Below are 27,276 nucleotides of genomic sequence, written 5' to 3'. Positions count from 1 at the left end.
TGTGTTGAGATGGATTCAGAGGCTGTGATGAGGTTTAGTTGTCAGAAAGGTCATGAACAATTAGGGATATTTGTCCTGAGTAAGAGTGGAGAAGAAGAGACACATTTTTGTCTCGTATTTGCCATCCCTGCTGTGAGAAAGAGCATGGCTGAGGGTTGGCAGATTGGCCTTCTGCATGTGATATTTTGAGCAAGTCATTTGACCTTCCCATACCCAATTTTCTTCATATGGAAAACAAGGACATTGCTAGGATGGCTTTTATTTTTATTTATTTATATGTTTTGGTACTAGGGATTGAACAGGGGTCCTTGTGCTTGCGAGGCAGGCAGTGGAACCACTGAGCTAAATCCCTGGCCCACTAGGATGGTTTTTAAATTCTCACCATCCTAGTAAGTCCTTAATTCAAACTAGTTTTTTAAAGTCTTCAATATAAAACTTTCATTGAATCTGTTTGATCCAATTAAAATATTTACAGCTTCCCACTCCTCTCTGCCATATGCTTGAATAACTAAGCCATCCATCCCTCAAGAAGGCCATTTCCCCAGGAGCAGCTGGGTCCCTGGTAACGGGAGGCTTCCCATACTAAACAGAACCCACCCTTTAATCTCATCCCAAAGATCCAGGAGGCATGATTCACATTGCCTGCTTCCTCTCCGCTGTCCTCTGCAAGCCTGAACCTCTCCCCGTCCTGCTCTGCAAAGTGCCTGAATGCAGAGTCCTGAAATTTAGGGTCATGGTTTCAAAGTTCATGGTCCTGAGAATAAACAAAAAATCTATTGTGGTTGCACAGAGCTGTGGACCCCATTAACACCGTCCCATGAATATTTATAGTGTGGAACTACAAAAGAACATAGAAGCCATATTGTATTTCCTAGAACTTTCCTTCCATGGGGTCCTTTCTGTGTGGATCACTTTAATGTAAGCTTTGCTTATCTAGTTGCACACTTTAAGCCGATTAACTTTTTACTAAAAAACACCCCTCCCTGTTTGTTTGTACATACACTCCCTTGACAAAGATTCACAGAAAACTGCTTTAAACCTGTTAAATCCCTCTGCTGGAAACTTGAAGTACACTAAATGCGTCTCTGGATAGGGTTTCCCTGAAATCTCTGTGCCTCCGGCCCCTCCACCCACCTCTGCCTCTTTCCTGAGAGGAATTCCAATGGTCTGAGGGCTCCCCACTTAGCTCCTCCAACAATCTCTGGGCTTATCTCTAGGTGGCTCTGACGGAACTTTAGTGAGGTCTTTCCTGTGATGGCCAGGCAGTAAGCCCCAGGTGGATACCCAGTGCTTCTCTAAAAGCAATGTGAGTGAAATCCAATGTCCAATTTGGGGAAACTCAGAGGCCATTGACTCCATTGGGTCCTCAACTTCAGTGTGCACCAGAGTCACTGTAGCGGTGAGGTGGGCATGCGTGTAAAATGCATGTTCCCTGTCCCCAAGGATTGCAATTGTAGAACTCTGAGTTGGGACCTGGAAATCTGCAGGTCAACACTCTCCTTAGACACTTCTAGTGGGGGTGGTTGGTGGGCTGTATCTCCAGAAACCCTCAGCTGGATTGACTGTCTCATTGCACTGGTGAAGAAAAAAATGCCACTGGAGGGAAAAGTTACTTGCCCTAGGTAAACCTAGGCTGGCCCCACTTGAACCTCAGTGCTAAAAACTGGGGTTACATGGACAGTGAACCAGGTTCTAGGTTTTGTGTTTGCAGCCAATCGGCCTGCTTTTAAACCCTGTGGCCTTCCCACAGGTTGATCACGTAGGCTAGTCTTTAACTTTGCCAAACCTCACTTTTCTCCATCAAATCTGGTAATGAATGCTGCCCTGGCTTTCCTTGGACTTCCCCATTTGTTCACTTGTAAAAGTGTTCCGGAGGTTGGTGACCGGCTCTGTGCAGGAAGCTGGGGTCTGGGAAGGAGGGAAGAGTATGTGCACAAAAGGGGTGACGGACTGTGAAGTGCTGTGCCAAGATGAGGGGCCTCTCCTGGCTGTGCACATTGGGTGCTCTAATTGCCCTAAAATTCTGTGCCTGTGCCTGAGCCTCCGTCTGTGCCTCTGCCCGACCTCTCAGTAGTTGTAGCTTCATGGCCTGCCCAACTCTCTCCATTTTTAGCAATCCATGCTGGCCCTGCACTGGGCCCCTTCCACAGTTGCTGACAGAGCATTGCTGTTTGTCCCCTCAGGGCCTTTTCACATGCTGTCCCTTTGCCAGCATGCCCTTTCCTGCTATGAGCCATCTGCCAAACTTCTGCTCATTTGCTGTCCTCACGCCGGAGTGTCACCTCTTGGTGAGTCCTTCCCTGTCTCTTGAGATTAGCCGCTCTTCCTCTTAGGCTTTCTCAGGGAGACTTCTTACTTGGGGGGCACAGTCACTGAGAGTATAAAGAGGAGGCTGGGGGCAAGATGCCTCTGCTTGCTGAGCACACTGTCCTCACGTGAAAAGTGGGACTGGTGCTGCCCCACACAGGCTTGACCATTGCTTAAGAGCAGCGTGTAAAACAGATGGCCCCTTTCTTACCAGTGCTTTGCTTCTAAGAGAAGATCCAACACTGAGTGGAAACAGAGTAGTTCAAAGATCAAGGAGTAGAGAGAAGGACGTGAGGTCCCTCTCTCTGGGTATATGTGAGGACAGGCTACGCAGGCCTGGATGACCTGCGGTCCTAGGAGCCTGTAATTAATTCTTGGTGGATTGCTGAGCAGTATAGCAGTTTCCAAATGTGCCCCTTAGGACAGAAGTCTCTGAAAAAAGATTCCAGGGGCAACCATGTTGGTTGCCTAGTCTTTCTCTTAGGGATCATTTATTAAGATTGTAAAGGCATTGAGTCCTGCAGGAAAGAAAGTGGTTTAACACAGCGTTCCTCAGGAACTCCTTAGAACGTGAAACCGGGAAGTGCTGACTGGCCTGTGAGGGCCCTGGTCTGAGAATCAAGTTGGCTTAAACACCTGTATAACCTCTTCCTGCCTGCATGATATTGGCCAAATCCTACCTCCTCTCAAAGTGGAGCCTTTGCTCGTTCATCCATAAAGTGGGGGCAAGAATAACTTCCTTACACAACTAACTGGATGGATTGAGGTAATGAACAAAGGCACTTGGCTTGGCCCCGGGGACCTGGCGAGTGCTGTATACTTTTGCTGTTGACAGGGAAGGATGGCATGACGTGCTGTACTGTGCACATCCCGGTTCAGGGCTGCAGTGATGGGCCTGGCCCTGTTCAGCTCTGGTCACAGTCACCACTGCAGCCGTGCGAGCCAGGCGCACGTACGGGGCTGTGACAATACTCAGACGCTGTGACAGTGTGTCACCACAGCGGTGGTGGAGCTGCTGCGTAAGACCCAACTGTGCCCACCTCTTCCCAACTCCATGATCAGTGACTGAAATCAGCCACAGTGAGAGGATTTATACCAGGGAAATTGGCAGACCCTACAAACCCAGACAATAGTTCCACATCAGTGTACCTCTCAAGCATCCTTGGAAATTATGTCTGCAAGATGAGCCTCCTTTTATATTTCCCACTTATTATATAATAAGTTTAAAATTGTATTTGGCTAATTTATAAAGAGGTATAGTTTTGGTTTCTGAAAAATATTATTCCTGTTGAATTTTATCATCTGTTCCTGAATTGGTGATTGAGGAGCTAGAACTTCATAGCCGAACACCCCCACCTGACAAAGATCGCCTGACTTGCAGGCCAGAGCTCCAGTGGGCTCAGCCATACTAGAGTGGAGGGTGTTTTCCTTGACATGCATCTGGCCTCTCTGTCCAAGTTCCGCATCTCTGCAGACAGTTACCCTCCGTGGCCTCTTCACAATAGCTGTGCCTTACACAAGAGATGGCTCCTGGGTCACGGCTGTCGGAGACAAAGTCTCTGGTCTCTTGTCCCAGTGCTTCTCACAGGTTAGTGTGCATGTGATTTACCTGTGGGCTTTTGAGGCAGTGCAGAGACTCATTCAGCAGACCTAGGATGGGCTCTGAGATTTGGTCTTTTTATCAAGTGCCATGATTCTGTGAGTGCTGTTGGTCTGTGGATTACCCTTTGATGGGTGGGAGTTAGTGATGAAGGAGGTGATGGGAACATTTTGAGAGTCTTTTTTGTTTGTTTGTTTTTTTGAGACAGGGTCTCACTATGTAGTTGAGACTGACCTGGAATTCACTATGTAGCGCATGCTGGTCTGGAACTCGCAGAGACCCTCCCGCCTCAGCCTCCCAAGTGCTGGGATTACAGGCATGCGCCACCATGCCCGGCTGAGAGTGTTTTTTTATAACGCTGTCGTGGCTATGTTTTGCTTTCAGTGAAATTTTATTAATATTAACCTGTGTTGTCTTCAGTATCTGTGTGAGATTGGTTCTGAAATCTGTGGATGCTCAAATCCCTTATAAACAATGGCACGATATTTGTATGTAACCTGGTACACTTCCTCTTGTATACGCCCTGATACAATGGAGATACTGTGCAAATAGTTGTTGTAGTGTGGGGAATAACGAGGAGAGAAAAAGTCTGTACATGATCAGTCTAGAAACAATTTTTTTCCAAATATGTTTGATCGAGGATTGGTAGAACCCACAGACACAGAGCTCATAGATGTAGAGGATATAACTCTGTGGTTCATGGATATGACTATATAGATGTAGCTGACTGGCTTCTAAATATTACTGAGCCACTTGTGGATTAAATTTTTATTTATTACATTAATTTTGGTGTGTGGTAGGTGGTTCAGATCTAACTTGATTTTTCCTTAAACAGATAGGTAACCCATTTGTTCGAACAAAATTCCTTGATTAGTCCCTTACCTTCTACAAATCTGGGAGGCCTCATTTTCATAGAGAGTTTTCTTGTGTAACTTACAGACTCCTTCCAGGCTGCTCTGCAGAGCAGGGTCGTTGTTGTCTGGTGAGACTGGTCCTCCTTTGGTGCTTTTTACTCCACTCTTACTGCCTAATTATACAGATGCATTTAAATATATCTTTTCAGATTAATTAAAAAGTTACTGTGGTTTTAACTGAAGTATATTAAAACTCACCTGTTGACTTGGAAAAACAATATTTTTACGATAGTCTTCTTTATTTGATAACATACCACGTCAATCACTTTTTATAGCTTCAGTATGATTTCACATTTCTTAATATATATAGTACCATACTTTTTGCATTAGTCTTTCCTAGATATGTGGTACTTTTTGCTGTTTGAAATAGAATTTAAAATTCTATATTATATTAGACATAATAGTTTATATTGTGCTGTTTATATTTTGCACTATAACATAGCCATTACCTGGAGGTGGCAATTTAAATGATGTAAAACAAAATAAAATTTAAACTTTTGTTCTTCCCTGCCACTGGCCACATCTCTAGTGCCCCATCACCATACGTAGTTTGTGGGTACCATATTGAAGAGCTCCGGTATGAAACCCGTGAGGAAGGTGCAGAAATGTAGTGTGCTGTTACTGATAAATCATTTTTTCTTGTGTGTTGTTCATATATCTTGTTGATTTGGGTCCGCTTTTTAATTTATTCTGTTAGGTTTTTTGGGAAAGCAGTTTGTATTATATGAAACTTCCGATTTATTTTCCTGCAGTCGAATTCTTGGCATCTTTGAAATTTACTGCTTCAGAGTCCTGTTCGTCTCCATGAAGACACGTTAACTAAGAGGTGTTGGGGAAGGAAGGGACCTCGTGGCATTGTGGCAGAAGTTTGAGGAGCTGGCTGCCTACCGTTGCCTTTGGGGCTCTAAATGACTTTTGCATTTTGGACTTCTGTCCTGGGGCACTGTTCACGCTGTGTGAATCTGAGGTAGGTAGGTTCCAGGGCGTCTGGGCAGTGCTGGGGCCTTGCTCTCTAGGAGCTGTCCATTCTGTAGTGGATAGGCAGCCCTCTTGGACGGTGTCTTTTAGGGGCAGCCACAGCAATATTCTGGGGATTCTGAGACAGCATCTATAGGACCGAAGTGCAGAGTTTAGGATTCAGATCCTGTTGCAGAGAGCCTGATGTCCCACAGGGAGGGAGAAGAGGTTGGCTATGGGACGGGGCTCAGAGGTGGGAATGGAATCCAGTGCAGGCCCTGTCAGCTCCCTGTCTGCTCCTGAAGGGCTCAGCCTGCACCCTCTTGTGGCTGCTCTGGGTCAGGGCTGCCCTGGGTCGGGCTCCTGTGTAAGTCAGTACTCCTGCTGGGTCATCCTTGTGAGAATGTCTCTTGGCCTTGCTGCATTTCATGGCTAATGTAGGCCACTGCCCAGGTTCTTGATGACTGCAGGATGCAGCTCTTTGGTCACATTTCCTGAGTGGGGCCAGGTGCCAGCCCTACGCTGAGCACGTATCTGTATTATTTTACTTGGTGCTCACAGCAACCTTGGAAGAAGACAGTATTATTGCTTCCCCATTTAAAAGATGAAGAAACTGAGGATCAGAGTGATTATGTTCTTTGCCTCATGTTTCACAGGCAAACCTGAGCCCCAGCCTATCTGATTTGATACCTTCCCTCTTAGCCTCTAGATTTATGCAGCATTTCACGATGACTCACTTTAGTGGGTGAATTGGGATTGGGTGGATGAAACACATATGCAGAACTGGAGCCCATCCTCAGGCATTTAGAATCTGCCCAACTGGGAAACTGCGTGGGTGCTGAGGAGGTCGCTGGGGGGACTGGAAAGAGCCCTCTGGCACTTGTGGGAGTGACTCCAAGAGAGTCAATTTCTTCTCTGAGTCTCGGTTTTCTTATTGTAAAATAGGAACGAGGTCAGTACAGGTTGATATAATACTAAAATAAATAATGCACAGGTAAAATCCATTGTTCGTTGAGAACATAGGAAACTTGATCTTCCCATCCCCAGCGGCACTGCCTTTGTCTCCCACCCCACCTGTCTGACGCCTGGCGTATACTGGCTCTCTAGATGTCCATTAAGGGAGTGGATGGACACAGAGTAGCCCCTGCTGTTGTCTGAGTGATATTGTCCTAAAGGAATGCAGAAAAAGAAAGCAATGTGCCAGGGGTGGGAAGGGAAATTTACAGATGTTGATGATGGCCGTTGAGTTCAGCTTTGCAGGGGCAGGAGCTCTCTGAAGTAGGGAGAGAGAGACAGATGCCCAGAGGAACCCAGGATTGATTCGACTGACAGCGCTTTTTACTGTCACCCTGGGCCAGGTCCTGGACCAACTGCTTAACTCTCCTTATCCTGTTTAATCCTCATACAATTCTACAAGATACCGCTGACTCTCTTTCCAGATGAGGAAAATGCAACTCAGAAGGATCAAGTGATTTAGCCAAGGCCGTACAGTTCTTAAATGGTAACGTGTAAGTTTTAATCTAGATATTTCTGATTTAAAAACATGTGTTTTTAATGTGCCTACCCCCCCAAATCTCACTGTCTTACAACTGAGGTTTCTATCTCACATTACACATTCACTCTGTATTCCAGCATGATGGGAGCACGCTGTTTCTGTGTCGCTCTTTGTCTCACGGCTTTAGGAAGATAAAACAAGACAACCGTGTGTGAGGTCTTAAAGATTCTGTTTGGAACTGACAACTGACATGTGTCACTTCCCCTCCTCTTCATTAGCCAGAAAAAACGTCACATGGTGAATGCTGACATAAAAAAGATGGAGAAGTGTAATTTGTCCCCAGGAGGAGCAAAACTCATAACTGATAATAGACTCTATCACGCATCCTCCCTCCTCTTATAACCCATATTTGCTTTCCGTCTCCTTCCATATTTATCTTCCCACAATAAGAAACCCCAAAGTCCTGTGCAGTCATGGTATGAGGCTCAAAGTCCCAGATCCTTTGATTGCCTCTGTATTGAGTCAAGATATGACTTCTCTTCATCCAGAGACTTACAAAGTAAAAAAAAAAAAAGAAAAGAAAAGCCCCCCCATAAACATACTCAATATAGAGTGATAGATCGGGATAAGACAACTGTAACAGTCCTTCCACAACAGTCATTGGTCCATAAAAATTCTGAAATCATCCTGGGAACAGGTTGCAAGGGGCCCTAAGGTGAGAACATTCTTTGATTAGCCTCTGATCCCATCCCCTGCGGGTAGTTCTCCAATCAGTTTTCTCCGTGGCCTTGGGCTTCAGACTCTGGAAGGTCCTGCCTTTTCTTTTGCATTGTTCTTATTGACACCATATGAGGAGGATATCAGAGAATGTGCCCTCCATGGGGGCAGCTTTTTTAGTCTGCTTTCTTCCCACACAAGGCTGAGGTGCAAGGATCATCTGGGTTGTCACTTACTTAATCTCAAGTAGCTGCTGTGTCCCCTCGCCATGCTCAGGGCTTTTTGGCTCTGTGCTTCTCTGTGGAGTGCTGGTCACTCTTACATCTGGTTCAGTTCTGTGCCACAGCTGATCAAAGTGATTTCCTAGCCGCGTCTCTCCAGACTTAACTGCTGCCTCACTCTTACTAAGCTTCTATGAGAGAAGCACATTTTTAGTTTCTTTCCCTACCCCTTCTTTTCCATCTGGACAGAAGCCATTTACTGAACTCCATTGTGACTGGTCCTTGCTACTGACTGGGTTTATTTCCCTTTTACGGTTTTCTCTGGGTAAACTTAGTACTGTATAATTCACCATTATGTGTGTGAGTCAGTGATTTTAACGTATTTAGCAATTTTGTGAATCAGCGCAGTCCCGTCTTAGAGCTTTCCATCACCCCAGAAGTTCTCTCATGCTCACTCACAGTCAGTGCTGTTCCCATCCTTTGTCCTAGACAATTACTGACCTTCCTAGCTCTATAACATAGCCCCCTTTAAGACATTTCATATCAATTGAATCATGGCCTGTAGTTCTTCCACTTAGGATGGCATATTTGAGATTCACTGGAAGGCATATTGATTCATTAGATTTCATAGAACACATGTTGTAGCATTCAATTCCTTTGAATTTCTCAGTAATGCTTCATTGTATGTATTGATACATCACATTTTGTTTATCCATTCAACAGTTGGTGGGCATCTAGATCCTTCCAGGTTTGAGGCCATTATAAATAAGAGTACTATAAATATTTGAATATATGTCCTATGTGTGGGTATGTTTTTATTTCTCTTGGGAAGATTCCTAGGAGTGGGATTTCTAGAACTTATGATAAGTTTATATTTAATTTTTAAAGAAATTGTCAATTTTCTATAAAACTGTACCATTTTATAGTCTCGCTAGCAGGGAATCAGGGTTCTCATTTCTTGACACCACAAAGCTGAATTTTAGTCAGAATTTATATTTCAAAGTTTTTCAGCTTTCTTTTTTTTTTTTTTGAGACAGGGTCTTACTCTGTAGTTGAGACTGATCTGGAACTCACTATATAGTGCAGGCTGGTCTCGAACTCACAGCGATCCTCCTGCCTCAGCCTCCCGAGTGCTACAGGTGTGTGCCACCATGCCTGGCTTTCAGCTTTCTTTTATTGCTTAGTTATCAAAATAAGTCGGTTCTTCCACTTCTCCGGGTCCCCAAATTTTCAGGCTTTTCATATAATTTTTATTCCTTCTAAAATCATCAAATTCTGGCCAGGTATGGTGGTGCACGCCTGTAATCCCAGTGCTCAGTATGCTGATGATCCAGGAGGAGCACTGTGAGTTTGAAGCCAGCCTGGGCTACTTACTGAGTTCAAGACCAGCCTGTATGACATAGGGAGACCCCGTCTTTAAAAAAAAACAAAAAACATCAAATCTTTTTTTTTTTCTCCCATGGTGGTAAACCTTGAGCAATGCTAGGCAAGTGCTCTACTAATGAGCTACATCCTTATCTGTGGTCCAGTTATTTTTTTAGCCCATTTCTTTCTTTATGACCTTTTCAGACATAGCTAATAGCAACCGACATGCTGTTAATATTCTGCCTTTCACGCCCTAAGCTCAGTCAGTTCAACATCTGCCTTAGAAGTTGATGCAGGCCACAGTCTCACCACACATGTGTCATCATATACAATACCTCCTCCTAGTCTTTAGTAATGATTCCCTTGACATGTGCCCTCAACGTAATGGATTTTGGTTATACTAGCACAACACTTCTGAGAGCAATTTCTATATTAGGATAAAGAAGTTGTGCTCTAATTACAAATGCCTGTGAATCTTAGAGGCTTATGAAAAAACGCTTTAATCTCCCTTCATTCACGCTCCATGTTTAGCCAGCCTTCTGTTACTTTGACAAATATCTGAGATAATCAACTTCTAAAGGGAAAAGGGTTATTTTGGACCTCAGGTTTGGAGGTTCTGGTCCATACTCATTGGGCCCGCTGCTTTGGGCCTGTTTCCTAGTAGGAGCAAACTTCTCAACCCATTGCCTGGGAGTAAAGAGAAAGAGGAGGATGCCGGATTCCCAAGGACCTCTCACAAGGCCTCACCTAAAGGCTGCATCACTGCCCAACAGGGCCACGCTGGGGATCAAGTATTTAATATGTGGGCCTTTGGGGGACAGTTATCCAAACCAGAGCACTGCACATCCCTGCTGGGAAGTCGTGCCTGTGCTCCACTTCATCTGTACTCAGGATTCCAGGGAGCTAGAGTTGACCCTGTCTAGAACATTGCTTGTCTTCTGGGAAAGGGAAGAGACTTGGTGAATCATGCACCGCTTCCTCAGGCTTCCTCTCACACTGAGTTAGTCACCACAGGTTGTGTGGCCAATCCTGACCTCAGTGGGACAGAGAAATACAATCTCCTCCAGGGGAGGGCAGCACATATTGTGAACAGTAATATAATCAATGACATTATGGTTTTTCTTTTTTTACCTTGGGGGCTTGAGAAGAAAGAAACAACTCTTTATGTGGTGGTTTTTTCCATAGCTTCCTAGAGGTAGGGCAAGGCAGCGGCCTTTCAAAATACCTTAAAGAGGGGCCAGGGATTTAGCTCAGTGGTGCTGCTGCCTGCCTCACAAGTGCAAGGTCCTGAGTTCGATCTCTGGTACCAACGACAACAAAACAACAAACCCCTTACAGACCAAGGATTTACATGCTTATAGTGATTGGCTCCTAGCCCATGGCTTTGATGTGCAAAATTATTATCTGCCATTCATCTGTCTCCAGTAGTCCTATCACGTAGGGCCATTGATTGCAGGGCTTGTCTTTTCTAGTTTGTTCCTCAGTACCCAACGCTCTGTAGGACATGAGTAAACCCATTTTTCTTGACCTACAGCTTGAATTGAACCAATTGTGTTTTCTTTTTTCTAGCTGTGTTCTGGGGGGACATTGCTCTGGATGAAGATGATCTGAAGCTGTTTCACATTGACAAGGCGCAAGACTGGACCAAGCCAGCAGGAGAGGACATGGGGCATAGCACTGGTAAGTACTGGTCCTCTTCTCCTGCACTGGATGGGAGGGCGAGGACTCCAGGGGTGGACGGAGACTCCAGGGGATCTTTGCTGTTTGACTTGTATGTCCATTGCTCATTTGCCTGTGGAAAACCAGGGGATCAAACCCTGACACTTTTCTACTGGAGGCATGGAGCTGGAACGCCTAGTTAGCTGATCCTCTAAGAAAATCTCTACTTGCCTCTTTATTGGAGGGTTCAGGAGGAGGGCTGGTTCCTAGGACTCTGGCATGGGGTCTTGTTATCCCAGTCTGCAGAGAATTCCTCCATGGGCTGGCTTTGGGGTATCTATAATGGTATTAATAGTGGCCAGCCTAGGGCAGCTGTTTGCCCACGAGGCATTGTGAATTTGTTTGAAACAACCCAGATGAGAGACTCCCGAAGGTGAGACCTACCCAAACCTTCAGACTTTGGTTACTTCTCTCTCTTTCTCCCTTCTTGCTGTCACCCTTGAAGTGAATAGTAATGAGACTGGTATCTTGACTTCTCCTCACCTTCGTACTCCCTGGGCTCAGTGACTTTGGCTCTGTGACTTCATCATCCTCGGAAGCAGTCTGGGGAGTGAGTGGGAGCTGATGGTCCCATATGGCAGATGTTAGTTTGTTAATTGGTGACTGAGGCTCACGGGTGCCTACTATCCATGACCATTCTTCCCACCCTCCCTTCCTTTCTCTGGAACCTTTTGGCACATTCACTAAATAGTTCATGTGCAGTGCTGGTGCAAGATGGAAGAAGATGGTATAACCCATCTTCTAGGTGACTCTTTCACTAGGCAGACTGGTCTTAGATCTGATCACGCTCTCTAACACCTCCAAAGTTTAGTTTTCCTATCTGTGAAATGGCGATGAAACTAACTCTCAGTGCAAAGCAATTTGAGGGATTGAATCCAAATGTAACAAGCTAGCCTAGTGCCCGGCACGTAAGATCTCAGAAGATGACTCTCATGGCAAATATGTAATGGATCAAGAGCAGAGGGAAGAGAGCAGGGTGAGTGAAGAAGCCTACCTGGCTTGTTGTGACTGGGCACCCTGCCATGTGTTATGAAGGATGAGTAGGACATTTCAGGTAGAAAGGAAGCTGGGTGCAAAGGCATGGAAGTATGAGAGCAGCTTTTGGGTTTTTTTTTTTTTGTACTGGGGATCGAACTTAGGACCTTGCATTTGCGAGGCAGGTGCAGTGCCACTGAGCTACATCTCTGGCCCAAGAGCAGCTTTCCATTCAGGGAACAGAGGTACAGCGTGGCCTGGAAGGAGAGCTTTTAGGGCTGTCTATGGGGGATGCATTCAGAGAGGCTGGCTGGGGCAGGCAGTGAAGTACATGCTGCTGTGCTCATGGTCTTGGGCATTACCAGAGGGCTGCAGGGGTCCTGCCCCAGATTTCTCACATAGGAATAGGACTTTCTCAACTTGAACTTGGGTGTGTTGGTGGAGCCCCCTGTTCTGCTCCTCTTGGTAGCCCTCCAGGTGCCCTGAGGATGCTGGGTTGCTGGCTGAATGCTTGGGAACTCTCAGCACCCTGAGTGCTGGTGGTGACAGGGGTAAGGCGTATCGGGCAACCCCTCCCCCTAATGCTACTGAATGCAAGAACAGCCTTGAAGCCTGGAGGGGAGGGGGCAGGAATGTGCCCACCTTCAGGGGTGACTCTCATGGCTTCAAAGGAACATGAGCAGCTGGAAGGACTGGGCTCTACTGATCCTATGCCTGACATTCTTAGGGTTAGCGAGGCCTGTTCTGTGTGATTTGAAAAATCCACTTAGAATTTGAATTAACTTTTTTTTTTCCTTTGGTTTTTTTGAGACACAGTCTCACTATGTAGTCGAGACTGACCTGGAACTCACTGTGTAGCCAAGACTGGTCTTGAAGTCACAGCAATCCTCCTGCCTCAGCCTCCCGAGTGCTGGGATTATAGGCATGTGCCACCACGCCTGGCCTTGAATTAACTTTTAAATTATTGATGGTCTTGAACACAGCAATCCTCCTGCCTCAGCCTCCCGAGTGCTGGGATTATAGGCATGTGCCACCACGCCTGGCCTTGAATTAACTTTTAAATTATTGTTCATAACAGGATACCCATAGCCTTAATTGAGCTCCAAAAAAAGGAAGCATCTCTTTATGATTCTACTAATCACACTCTTCCCAGGTCTGCCCAGAGGTCCAGAGGAGTTAACCTAACAGGAATCCATATAATTAAAATAGGTTTTGAACTTCTCTTTACAGTATTACTTAAAAATAGTGAATTTCACTTATGTCAAATATACAATGTGATTAACTTTTCATGTATGTGTATGCCCGTGTGCACACCACCACGCTAAGATATGGAACATTCCAGAACCTATCCCCAGTCAGTACTCACCGCAAGTAGCCACTAGTCTGGCCTTTACCTCTATAGATTCATTTTCCTGTAATGGGGACCCTATGTGTGTTATTCTATGTCTGTCCTCTTCTACCAGCTTTGTAACTGCACAGTCTACTTATGTTGCCAGGGGAAAGGGGTAGTTCTTTCTCTTTTGTTGTACAGTATTCTGTTATGTGAAAGGACCCAGCTTGTCCATTCTTTTGTTGACATTTGGGCAGTTTATAGTGTTTTGCTGTAATGAATAAAGCTTACTGACATTTTTGTGTGTATCTTTCAGTGAGCACAAGCACTCATTTCCAGTGGGCAGGTACTCAGGAAAGTAGCAGGGTCATCTAGGTTTACCTTCAGTAGGTACTGTGGAAACATTTTTCAAAGCAGCTGTACCAGGTTACAACTCCAGGCAGGCATCTATTCACTTAGAAAGCAGGAGTGGCATCCATGTTTGCTCCATTCGGATTTTAGATTCTTGGCTTGGGTCTCTTTCCTCTACTCAGGCCAGCACAGAAGCTAGTTGACACCCAGTATGGCTTCTGTCTAGATGTTCCCCCAAAGCCTCATGCGGTCATAGGTGGGATTTTTCAGGGGTGGCTGAATCTAGAGTGTGTGATTGATTTATGGTGCAATGCTAGGATTAAGGGTGGGTGACTCCTGAGTCCCTGATTGGTTTGGTGCCACCCTAGTCCCGGTAGTTAAGACATAAAAGGGGCAGAAAGATGCTGCCAAGGTCCTGTGCTTGCTTTGCTGCATTCTGTCCAGCTTGAACTGTTCACCTCTACGATGCCTGTCTGCCGTGCCACCCTGCCTTGGAGAGGATCGGTGATGGACTGAAACCTCTACAAACTGTGAGCCAACACAAACCTTTCCTCATTTAACTCTGGGTGTCGGAGTTTTGTCTTTTCAACAAGAAAAGCAACCAAGACAACACTCATACGCCGTTGTGAATACTCAGGGTTGCCCCATGGGGTCCTCCTGCTGTATTTGGGAGATCAGCTGTGGCACACCCTATGGGCTTAGATTTGGTAAATGTGAATGAGAGAGGTTGGGCAATGGTCAGCCACTGTACCAGCTTCTGAAGAGTCCCCTTGGAGAAGTTCACCTGAGGATGGTGTGGTGAGGGGAGGCCTAGCGGTTTGCCTCTCTTATAGCACATGCTCAGGATGAATGTGGGACTTGAGTGTTTGTCTTCTCTGTCTCTTTGCCCCGTGAGCTGAGAGAGGACAGCATCCACATCACATTCAACTTAGGACTCCACAGAAGTAGGCTGACATCTTACACCCAGAAGGTGCTGGCCTGCATGGGGGAGAGGAGATGGCGGAGGCAGACAGGGATTGCAGACCTGTAGTCTTTGCCCAAGGACTGAGACCTCCAACAGGGATTCCGTATCAGAAATATACTAAGACCATGGGTTGCACCTCCAGACTTTAGGGTTATACTGCCTGGGTTGAATTCCTGAACTGGCCCTCAGTTTCTTCATCCATCAAGTGGGGATAGCACTTATCTTTGCTTTAGTGTGATGGCATGAGGGGAAAAAATGGAAAGAATATGTGTGAAGTACCTGGTATATAATAAATGCTCAATAAATATCAACTAATATCAGTAAATATCAACTCTGCCTTCTCATCATCATTATTTGCAGAGAATATTGATCTGGGAAGTGTTAGGAATAAAGTAGAGAGGAAGAAATTTCCCATCTGTGGAGGGAATTTAGGGTTTGGGCATAAAGCACTCGAAACACAGACCTGCTGTTTCTTCCTCAAGCTTGATACACACACATACACACACACACACACACCTATATATAAACATATACCTATATATTTTAAGTGTGTCTTTTATGGCAAGGTTGTTTTTATCCTGATCACTTTTCTCTGAGGGTCTATAGTACTTTGTTTCTACCTACAACAGTCATTTTATATTCAGAATGGGAATATTTTTTATTGCTCTTGCTGATTAAAACTAATACTTCTTGTTAAAAAAAAAAAAAGCTCAGTACCTCATAATTGTGTAAAGTGGCAAGGGAAAGTCTCTTGTATTCCAGCTCCCGGGACCCCTATCATTATTGGTTTGCTAATTCCTCTCAGTCTTAATGTGCTTATTTTTTAGACGCAGGGACTTTATTGGACTTGCTCTTGTGTAGTAATATTGCACTGTAGACATCTTTCCACGAAGTGCACTTTGTCCCTCCTCCTGTTATCTTTAGTGGTTCAATGCGCGAATCTGCCACACCCACGTTTTTATACACAGATGTGAAGATTGTTTCCCCCTTTTTTGGTAATTTTTTTTTCCTATTAGAAATTATGCTGCTCTGATGAACTTTGCACACAGATTTTAAAACATTCACCTGACTTTTTGAACAAGTAAATGAAGAAGGAACCAACCTTTAATGCCCCTGTTTTCTTTCTTCGGAGCCTGGGGTAGGAGTTCTATGGAAGAGCGCTGAGTCTCCATGCAGGACGTAGGGAAGGGACCCCAAATCTGTGAAGCGGCCCCACAGTGTGTCCGGTGAACTTGGAACTACTCTCCTGGCTGCAGGCTGAAAAGATGTCCGTCGCCTGACAGCCTCATTGACTACAGGTTCCCCACATGCCGGACTTCTCAACTCCGGGCTGCCGTGCCCTGCAGTGCCAGCCTCCCTGCCGTACTGCCAGCTGGAAGGAAAAGAGAACAGCGGAAAGTATGTTGGAGCAATGAGTGAGCAAAGGCCTTGTGCCTGGCTTGTTTTAAAAGCTCACTCAGGGTAAGGCATGGGTCACAATAGAAGCCACTGAGAGCTTTGGGGCTCCCGGCAGGGAACGCTGTCACTCTTCATTAGGGGCCACAGACGAGTTGATTTAGTTACAGTTTGTGTGCCTGCCTTAGTTTCTCTTTTCCCATCCTACTTTCAGATTACCTTCTAGGCAACCATTGCTTTCATGTTGTCTTGGGACCATGGCATGTGAGTTTCTTGGGAAACAGGGTCTTTATAGACCTAATTAGTTAAGGTCTATAAAGAGATGAAATCATACCGGATTTAGGGTGGACCCTAGACCCAGGGACTGGGGTTCTTATAAGGAGGAGAAGACACAGAGAGGAAGACAGAGTCGGAGGGATGCAGCTATAAGACAAGAATGTCAAGGATTGTCACCAAAGGATTGTCAAGGAGCCACTAAAGCTAAGAGAAGGCAAAGGAGGGTTCCTCCCTGGAGCTCTCAGAGGGAGCATGGCCTGGCCACCACCTTGACTTCGGACTTTCAGCCTCCAGAATTAAGAGAGAATAAAACCAATGTTTTTAGCCACTTGCTTTGTGGTATCTTAGATGATAGTCCAAAGAATTGAATAAAACTATACTCCTTAGAACCCTCAGTAGCTCCCCATTGTTTATCCAAAACATTCTGTAGTCTGGCTTCCAAGTCCTTGTCTGCTTTGTCCACAGCTCACATATCCTTCCCCTGGCTCTCCAGCCAAACACAATGACATCATGCCTGTACACACCCTGAGTTTCCTTCTTTCCAGCCCTCTGCTCCAGCTACTCCCTCTGCAAGTCCCCATTCTACAGACAAAGAAGTGAAGGCCCAGAGAAAGCCTCATGCACAACCCTGCAACTGAACCTTTCGGACACCTTTTTCACTCAGCACCGCTGCCAGCTGTGGGGACGGCTTGCTTGACAGTGCTATTAAAAGCACCTCATTTTGTACTGGGATTGGAGAGAACTTTCTTTCCCCATTTTCGAATGGGCCCATTCCCCTGCTATGGGAGCTGCCAGGGGATGTGGCGGCAACATTTTGGATGTGTATGGGGCAAGGAAGCAAGAGCATATCCTTTAGGGAAGAGAAAGTCCTTCTGTATGGATCTTATTTGCAATGAGAAGAATGGGAGCTCTGGGCAGGCATGGGCCAAGCCACTGTGAATGGGGCCCTTGAATTAACATTGCAGAGTCTCCTAAAGCTGCTAATCGGATTAGCTGTGTAGTGAAGGAAGTACTTAGCGGGAGACACAGGCATGCGCACAGACGCACACACTTTCCGACCCCCTCGATGCGCAGTGGCAGAGTCTGGTGGCCTGGTTCCTGCATTTAGACGCCTCTCCTCTTAATCATGCAAGATGGAGACTTGATGCTGTGTATGGTTGATGCCTTGGACCTTTTGTTGATTTCCTTCCAAAAGGGCTGAAGAAGTCAGTGTTGAACATTTTCATCTTCGCAAATGTACCTAGAGAGGAAAGCTTGTCTCGCAGTTGTCTCTGTCTGAGTAATGGATCTGATTTCTTGATCTATGTAATGAGGACTCTGAAAGGGGAAGTGGTTTTAATTACTTATTGGCTCTGATGGAAGCTGACATTTCCTGCCTTGTTTATTCTGAGCCACTGGGTCATATCCATCTCTGTTTAAGAAGCCAACCTTGCTCTAAATCCTTGCTGTCTAAACTCCTGCCATCTGTGTAGAGCATCTGCATAACCCCAGTAGCTTGGCGTCTGGGTTCAAAATAATAAATGATTTAGAGAGAGTCCAAGATGTAACTTTGGATAACTTGTGTCCTTTCTCTGGTTTTACCTTTAAATCATGAAATCTCTTTACACACAGCGTCTTTGGCTACTGGTTTGGTTCTTTTAGCACTTTCTACTCTGATCATGGCTTTGAGTGGCACAAGTGCCCACGCCTGGTCTCAGTGTTCCCCTCTGAATAGAGCAGCACATGAAACCTCATTCTTACTTCTTTCAGCCAGTTTGAGCTCTGAATTTGAGCTCTGGGGTTGTAGACTACAGAAAAGCAGGGAACCAAAGGCTTTTGGTGAGCACAGGACTCACTTTAGGCATAAAAGGCTAAAGGAATCCCAGGAAATACTCAGATGTCCCAAATCAGAGAACTCTCAGTTTCTGGGCTCTGCTTTCTAAGGTATGAAGGTCTAAAAAGGTGACCCACCTTATCTCTGTTCTCAACATGCTGTTAGCTTTAAGTCCTGGAGAGCATTTGTGGCTGAGGTTGTTTTAATTAGCTCCACAGACAGGCTGTGATTTCTTAGCCTCTGCACCTGACAGAGACATTCCCCAGCTTTGTAGACATGGCTGCACAGTTTCATTAATATTTCTTGTTGAGGTAGGAGTGATGCTAAGTCAAAGGGTCCAAGTGACAATGATAGTAGGCGGCTCCTTGTGACATTCTGTGGAAGGAACCTTATCCTGTATGCATGAATGAATGTTACTCATGCTCGCTTCTTGCCCCATTCAACAGGAGGTCCATTGGATTTAGGTTCGTCTTCTCTCACATCATGCATGGCCAAGAGCCATCTCTAAGAAACCTGGTGGCTTCTGCTGCTTTGACGTCTGGTTTGAGAGGCTGGAAAGGAGCATGGGGCTGCTAAGGGGTTCTCCTCTTTATCCCAATCCTATTCACTGTTTCCCCAGGAGCCGGGTGAGGAGAGAGGTTGGAGAATAAAGTCCTGGTGACTTATTTTTGCTAAGTACATTGCACTTGGCATTTTGAGGTTCACAGGTATACATTGATTGATTGATTGATTGATTGGAGTGCTGGGGATTGAACCCAGGGCCTTTGCATTGCGCTACATCCTTGTCTTTTTATTTATGTATGTATTTAAAATTTAAGACAATGTTTTGCTAAGTTGCCCAAGTTGGGCGTGAATTTTCAATCTTCCTGCCTCAGCCTCCTAGAATGCTGGGATTATAGGCAGGCATCACTGTGCTTGGCTCACAGACTTCTCCGAGAGTCTGATGAATGTTGTGAACACTTCTCTGAGAACACACACGTGCGCGTGCACACACACACACACACACACACACACACACACACACAGATATGCACTTACACTTCTGCTTGCAATTTTAAGCCTTACACTTCTGCTTGCAATTTTAAGAGGTTTAACTACTCTGTGGATCTCAGGTTATGAAATTCTGATTTGCAGTTCCCTTTCCTGTGAGCTTTCATATGCTGAAGGGTTCATGTGGGCCTCTGAAACATGGTTGGAGAGAAGCCGGTGTTGGAGTCAGGCAGGGCCGGGTTTGTATCTCTGGTTCTGTATTGATTAGCTGTGGGACTTAGTCTAACTCAATTCTATGTGTAAGATAGGATCCTAATGCCTGCCCTACAGAGGAATTAAATAAATGTGGTAGATAAAGCGTTATTCTAGGGTCTGACAACAAAAGCCATATCCACTCTGTTGTCCCTTTGCTGGCTCCCTTCTCTTCTCTCTCTCTCTCTGGTCTCAGGCCCTCTGCTCCCCGAATGCCTGGTGTGTTGGAATTTTTCATGCAGCACTTTGCCAGGACCTTTGAAGAATACTAGGGCTGGGCCTGCAACAACTTGCTCCGGTGAGAACCTTGGCTGTGATCCCAACCAGCACGTGGGAAATCTCTGTCACTCCCCCAACTGAGGACTGCCCTCGTTAACCTTCGTCAAATGCGAGGGTCTCAGACTTGTCCAGAGAAATCCGAAAATCGATGAGATGCTGGTTTCTCTTTAATGGCAACAAGAATGGTAATAAGTACCATTCATGTGTGTTAATTGTGGACTAAATGCTTGATATATATGATCTCACTTAATTTGCATATAATAGCTCTGTGTGGTAGACAGTTAGTATCTATAGATGTGAGATCCAGAGTTTGGAGGGGTAAGTAGCCAGTCTGTGATCACACAAAGAATTACTGACAGAATCAAGGCTAGGACTTTTGTCTACCTAATGTCAAAACTTTGTACTTTGTTGCTTCTGGAAACAACCACTGGCATCACCATTAAGCTGCTGGAGACTTAGCCTCCCCATCACTGCCTTTAGAGATGACAGTAAAAGACAAGCATAAGTTCCATAGATGTATGGGAGCTATCCCTCATCCTGCCCGTCACTGTCAACAGTGGTGACTTGTCTTAGTTGGGTCTTGGACTTTCTTCTTTAATTTTTTGAGATGGGATTACGCTATGCAGTTCAGGCTGGCTTGGACTCGCTATGTATCCCAGGCTGGTCTCAAACTCCCAGCAGCCCGCCTGCCTTGGCTTCCCAGGTGCTGGGATTACAGGCTTGTGCCATCACTCCCAGCTCGGCCTTTCTTCTTTAGTTCCAGCATCAGGCTAGACATCATACACCGTGCCAGATAAACACTTGTGAATCCCATTTGCTGGTTGGCATCAAGTCTAAGGATCTAACCAGTGGCTTGGGTCTGTGTGGTGGCCTCTCCTCCACTGCTCCTCCAAGAGGCCATTAATTTTAGGGTTCTTTGCTTGACTGTGATGCCTCACATCCCCAGCTCTAGAAGAAACTCTTGGGCTCGGGGTGGTGCTCTGGGCCTGGCAGGCCCAAATCCTCTTGTAGGGAGTTCCCGAAAAGGGCTTCTCTGACACAGAGAGGGTGTGGCGGAGTTCCTGTACCCTCCTCCAGGTCTGTGGTCAGACTTTCTCTGCTGAGACCTGTGGGGTGATCAGCTGACCACCTCGGTCACCTGCTCCTTCCATAAGACTTCTGGACTCCTATAGGTAGAACTTCATGTTCATAGCTAGACTCACAGTCTGTCCTGTAGATCCTCCCTTGAGGTTGACCCTTGGAGCTCTGCTGCCTCTCTATTACCAGCTTCTCTCCTTTTCTTCATATAACAGATACTTCTGGAGACTGTCTGCACTCAGCACCACAGGTATAGCTGTGCCTGCCTTTTCTTCACCCAGTAAGGAGATGAATTTTACTGAAGGGCATGATTATTATTGTACTGTGGGTGCACTGGAGGCGTGGAGTGAGCTGGAGTGGTGGGATGTGGTTTCAAAAATCCCTGGCAGTGTGGGGCAGCTCCCAAAAGTAGGCAAAACCCATACCTGGAAGAAAGATTCCAGCTGTCGTCTATGTCCAGCCTAGGAGTCCAGAAACCCAGGCTATTAGCATCAGAGAGGCCTGTTAGTATGCTACTAATTCCATCTTGGGAGCTCAAAAGAAGAAGGAGCCCTGGTTCTTGTGGAGAGTGGAGATTCCAGGGGACACAAAGTTTGCCTGGGAAAATAAGATGGGAACAAGAGTCAAAATAAAGCAGAAGTCCATAAAACAAAATCGGAGGCCAGGTCAGAGCCAGACCAGAGGAAAGGGTGATGTGATGCTGAGCCCCTTGAATGTCGGATCCAAACATCTTAAATCCCTCTGGACCCAGAACCAGCTCTTGAGCTCAGCCCATGGACAGCAGTTAGCAGGCACTGCAGGAAGAGGTGTACTTCAACACAGGAACCAGGCAAGGCCTGGCACTCCCTCTACCCATAAAGTCTTTAATTTAGGGAGATGATCTGAGATAAAGAAGCAACTGATAAAGTACACATCCGCTTGTTGGGAGGAATGAAAGAGTGCAACATAAGGATTTTCTCATCCTGTTCTCTGGGGCCTCATTCAGGGCTGGCTTATTCCTGGGACAGAAGCCAGAGTTCACTCAGAACGTGAAATGTTGGGAAAATCCAGTCCACCTCTGCATTGATCTTTGTTATGTCTGAATCTGCCATAATTTGAAGAAGCAGGGATAAGGGTTCACGTGGAGCCACAAGGCTACAGAAGGAGCTGTTGTCCTCCTAGGCCATGAATCTGAGGGCCAAATCAACAATGGGAGATCACCTTGAGAAGCTGGGACAGAAGAGAAGTCAGTACTTGACGTTATAGCTGAGGGTTTTCCATTTGTAAAACACAGGATTCCACTCAGGACAGCTCAAGAGAAAGGGCTGGAGGCAATATTTTCATGCCTGGTTAAGGTATAGGTGCAGAATACAACTGACCTTTTGGTGAGTAGACTAGGAATTGGAAAGAAACAAACAGTTTGATTTCTCTTCTCAAGGGCGATATGATATCTCTCATTTTTGGCTTTTGTTTCATCCTCCTGCACCTGCCCCAACATAGGCACCATGCTTGTGCCTGGATCGTGATCTCTCAACGGAGTGTCCTCCCTGGACGCCTGGGTACCTACCTAAGCAGGGTGCTGCAGAAGTCAAGAGATGCAAGAGATGCCCAAGGGAGGGAAGTATCAAGTGAGCCAGCAGAAGGCTAAAAATGAGTCCCTGGAGAGGCTGGATGTGAAAATTAAGTGGCAAAGAAAGTGAGGTTGGGTGTGAGAATCCACGTCTGTGGTTCAAGAAAAGAACGACTAACAGAGCAGCCTTGGTTTTGGGGGTGATGGGTGAGTGAACTGACCCTCTGGAGTGGCCTGACTTCCTTCTGGGTTAATGTGGCTTTTAAGGCCAAGCCTGGTGATCCCAGCCCCACCTGGCTACTTATAGCATCATTTGCATGGGAGAAAACTTTAAGGGTTCACATCAGCCATCTTTTTTTGTGTGTGTGGTTTTTAAGACAGGGTCTCACTGTATAGTTGAGACTGACCTAGAACTCACTATGTAGCCCAGGATGGTCTCAAACTCACAGCGATCCTCCTGCCTCATCCTCCTGAGTGCTGGGACTACAGGGGTGCGCCACCACACCCGGCCACATCAGCCACCTTGATGCATGAAATTTGGTAACACTGCCTCCTGAGGGTGGGAGCTGCTCATCTATCAGAGGAGGAGTCAGTCTTTGCCTCTCTGCTTTGATAAATGCAAAGATTGTGCCTCATCTTTTCAAGCACCATTCTTTTCTTTTCTTTTTTTTTTTTTTTTTTTTTTGCAGTACTGAGAATTGAGCCTAGGACTTTTCCATTGAGCTACTTGGGAATTGAACTTGGGACCTTGTGCTTGCGAGGCAGGTGGTGGGACCACTGAGCTAAATCCCCAGCCCTAATTTTTAAACTTTTGAGACAGTCTCATCCTCCTGCATCAGTTCCCAGAGTGCTGGGACTACAGTTGTGCGCCACCATGCCTGGCCTTTTAGTTTTTGAAAAATCTTGTTCTGCTTTTTTGCTTTTCTTTAACTACGTAAGTGTTTTTGTTATATTGATTGGATGGGTTTTGACGTTTCCTGTTCAACAGTAATTGATATCTAAAGCAGAATAAATGAAATAAATTCAATTAAATGCTTATTTATATACCATTCCAATAAATATTCCCAGTATTACAAGCCTAAATATAAAAAAAATATTTCTCACCCTGACTTAAAAGAAAGCTATGGCAAATAATTTTTAACAAAATAAAACGTCTTCTTACCCACTAAGTAATTATCCTCTAAAATTTTCACCTTAGCTAATTTAGGCTTCCTAAAGCAAAGCAACTTTGTTTTTGCATTTTGTAATCTTTCCTTAGTTTGGTGTACTTTGTTGGCTGCTGGAAATTGACCTTAGTATATGTACAGTGTCTGCACAAACATTTCATTCCCGAGCATGATCAGGAACTAGGATGGTGTTCCACGAAGTCAGTGCCATACCCCTCGGAGTTCCCTAGAATAGGCAGACTTTAGGGATGTCACTTCACTTTGGGAGACCTCAGTTTCTTTATGGAGGGTTGGACTTTAAGCTTCCTAAGGGCTAACATTGAACGGGATGGAGGGTGGACACCGGGTGTGCTGCACGCAGTCTTGAGTAGGTAATTGTAGCCTCTGCTTTTCCTTCGTTTGATGGCCCGTGGAACTTCAGAATATTCGGTTAAATCACTTCTAACATGGGCCTTTCAGAGCTCTCTGAACTTCCAGAGGTGTGGGCAGAAACGTGGCTGTGACCTCCCTTTGTCCCTTCTTAGAAAACAACCACAAATACCAGTGGACTGGAGAGCGGAAGTTAAGGAAGCCCAGGCTGCCTCCCGCCACAGAGCGTGAGAGCTGGAGACACAGCTTGAGGGCGGGAGGCCGCCCTGCTGGTGCGAGTTAGGGATGAGCCCGTCGTCCCGCCCACCTGGGACTGACATGCTGGGAGGCCTGGACAGAGCCATGCTTCCGCTGGGGCTGTTTGCACAGAGGTCTGTGGGTCATTATTCTGCAGTTTCCAGGGAGATCCTGAGAGAGAGGGTGATGGTCATGGAGTTGCCAGTGGAATGTCATTCTGTGTTCTAGTCATATTTCTCTCCGGCCTCCTTCACTGACCCCCACTGAGCCCGTGGACTTTCACCGCTCCTGCTGCCCTTGCTTTCCGCTCCTCAGGTTCTCCAACACCTTTTTGTCCCTGATCTTGGCTGTCATCGCCCAGGATGCCCTCCCTTCTCCAACATTAGCATTGCCCATAGGCACGGACGGCTTTCCCATCCATCCTTCAGCCCAGAGGTCCTAGCGGTCAGCTCACCAGCCAAATCTGGTCTGCAGATGTGTTTTGTTTGTTTTTCAGTGCTTATATTTTAAAACATTTACTGCCAACATTTAAAAACCACATTTCTCATAAAAACCCGGAGTTCTGGTTTCTCTTGAAAAGTTGGAAGATCCAGCCACGCTGGTCCGGCAATCCCGCATGGTAACAATCACAGTATTGCATAATGATGGGCTGCAGGCACAGGTGCTCCCGAGTGCTCTGCCACAGTCCCCACTGCTCCCTAATCATCTTTCTTACCCATCTTTCTTCAGTCTATGTGTTACTTGCCTGGCTCCTAACTTCAGGCATTTGAATTTGCATGCTGGACTGTGCTTAAGAGACAACACCTTTGGCCCCAAATTCAAATCTCGGGATCCTGGTCAACGTTACTTCTCTCTTCTCCAGCAAAAGAAAAAGAGCTGTTACCTGGCAGCCTGGGAGAGAGTTTCTCTCTGAGGCTTCTTTCATTGAATATTCAGCCTTTGGCACCGCTTGTATAGAGAATGTCACTCCCTAGGCTCTGCATGGCACTCTCTGAGGTCCCAAGTTCAATTCCCAGTACCCCCCCAAAAAAAAGTTTTAAAAATTAAAAATGGGGTGGGGATGTAGCTCAATAGAAAAGTCCTAGGCTCAATTCTCAGTCCTGAAAAAAAATAAAAAAAATAAAAAATAAAAGGATACAGAGGAAACGCTCAGAGTTTTGCTCATGGTCCTTCCTGTGTTGGTGTCAGGTTTCCTCCTGCCCAGTGACGCTGCGGGATGGGGTCACAAGTAGGTATTAACCTCTCTAAAACCCAGGGGTCATTGCATTTTACTGACTGTGCCATCAGCCGAAGCTCTGCTTACCTTACCCTCCGCTTACCAACATCATCTCTTAATGGGAAGCCTCTGCTTTGTTGTTTCCCCGCAGCTCAGCTGACTCTTATTCTGAAAAGGTCAAGGACAGGGGGTGGAGCTCTTTGCTGCTCTTTTGGCCTTTTCTTCCGCCCGAGAAAGGGCTTGGGAGGGGTTCTTCTTTCTGCGGTCTTTATTTGATCTCATGGATCCATCACTACTCTTTCTGTCACCCAGTCAGGGGGACACCCTTTGAGGCGTCTGTACATCTTTATTGGTAATTTGGTCACCTCTGCAAAGGTCATGGAATGAAATCTTTCTAAAATTTGTATGAGGACAAGTGAGTGCTTCCCCGGCAGCACTTTTGCCAGAGCAGTGAATTCTCACTCATCTGGAGTGTAGGTGATCCTGTCTGCTCTTCAGAGCTCAGAAGTTACCGAGTAACTGTTTAGGGGGCCTATTTATTTGCAGTGTTGCCTTTACAAAAACATTTGTTTCTGTATAATGGCCCATAGCATGAGTATGTCTTCTCTTGTTTGAGAACAGCTGGGACAGACACTGTTGACACACGAGCAGTACAGGGCTGGGCACCATGCAGAGCCTGGTGAGCTCCCCTGTTCCCGACTTCCATTGCTGGGTAAAAGGCCATGTGGCCCCTCTGCTTTCCTTCTCCTGCCAGCCTGTGCTAAGCACACACCCCTGCCTGTGATTGCCACCCCTCACAAGGCAGGGTGCAGGAAAAAAATCTGGACAGGAAAAAAAAAACCTCTCTTCAGCAGGCTCCCAGCTTCTGCCACACAGCTCTGTGCCCCTCCAGTTCCCTAAGAGAGGACTTGGCTTCTTCTCTTCCTTTCGTTTGGGCTTTTGTGTTCTGCGGAGCCAATTTCCTGACTGACTGGCTGCAGTTTCCTGGTCAATACGGCCAAGCTCCAGTACCCTGGTCTGCACCCTTCTTAGTGGGCAGCTGCTTCCCACCCGTTAGTTTGAAATCATTTGGTACAGTGGACAAGCTAATGAGGTTTGGTGACAAGTTCAGGTCCTGCATACGCCAGTGGGCTGGCTGTTCTGTACCTGCAGACCAGAGTCCAAGAGAGCTGATTCCCTGATAGCCAGGCATGCATTTATCACAGCCTCAGAAATTATGCACGGGGATGGCAAAGCCATTTCATATTTGGATAGTGCTTGAAACCCTTTCACATCCACTATTAGGATCAGTTAGTTCAGCCTTGCCACAGCCCTGTGGATAACCAATCAGGAGCTTTCTGCCCTTTCACAGTTAAGGACACAAAGACCCAGGGTAGTCCGGGACTAAAACCCTGCCTGATACCCTCCACTGCCCTCTGCCGACAGACTAGAATGGCAGCCTTGCTCAAAGCTCTACCTACAACTTCAGAAACTAGCATCTGATCTTGGGAGACCAGTGTGTTCATTTGCTTCTGTCCTGCGATGCAGTGGGACGCTGATGGCTTTGCCTCAAGGATAAACCTTGGTGAGCCCCTTGGTGCAGACTGGAGGAGCCTTGTGGGGCTCTTGGACACACTGACATGGGCACTGCTTCCCTGTCTTTTAGTGAAGGTACAGTCGATCTCCTGATTCACACGTTTCTTATCTGAATTCTCTTATTCGCTGAATTTTCAACATTTTTTTTTTTTTTTTTTTTTTTTTTT

General features: G+C 46.1%; 1 protein-coding gene across 1 annotated transcript in view; it reads left to right on the top strand.

Moving 5' to 3' along the window:
- Positions 1 to 27,276, top strand: part of Tll2 (tolloid like 2) — a 127,177-nt gene that overhangs the window by 16,784 nt on the left and 83,117 nt on the right. The window contains exon 2 of the mRNA XM_010618124.2: positions 11,146 to 11,256. Within this exon, the coding sequence (XP_010616426.1) occupies positions 11,146 to 11,256 (111 nt within the window). The remainder of the gene's footprint in view (positions 1 to 11,145; positions 11,257 to 27,276) is intronic.

This window comes from Fukomys damarensis, unplaced genomic scaffold (assembly GCF_012274545.1).
Source record: "Fukomys damarensis isolate Sample0158 unplaced genomic scaffold, DMR_v1.0_HiC HiC_scaffold_8, whole genome shotgun sequence".
Taxonomy (NCBI): Eukaryota; Metazoa; Chordata; class Mammalia; order Rodentia; family Bathyergidae; genus Fukomys; species Fukomys damarensis.
The sequence above is the reverse complement of the archived record's forward strand: the minus strand, read 5'-3'. Positions and strand labels throughout refer to the sequence as shown.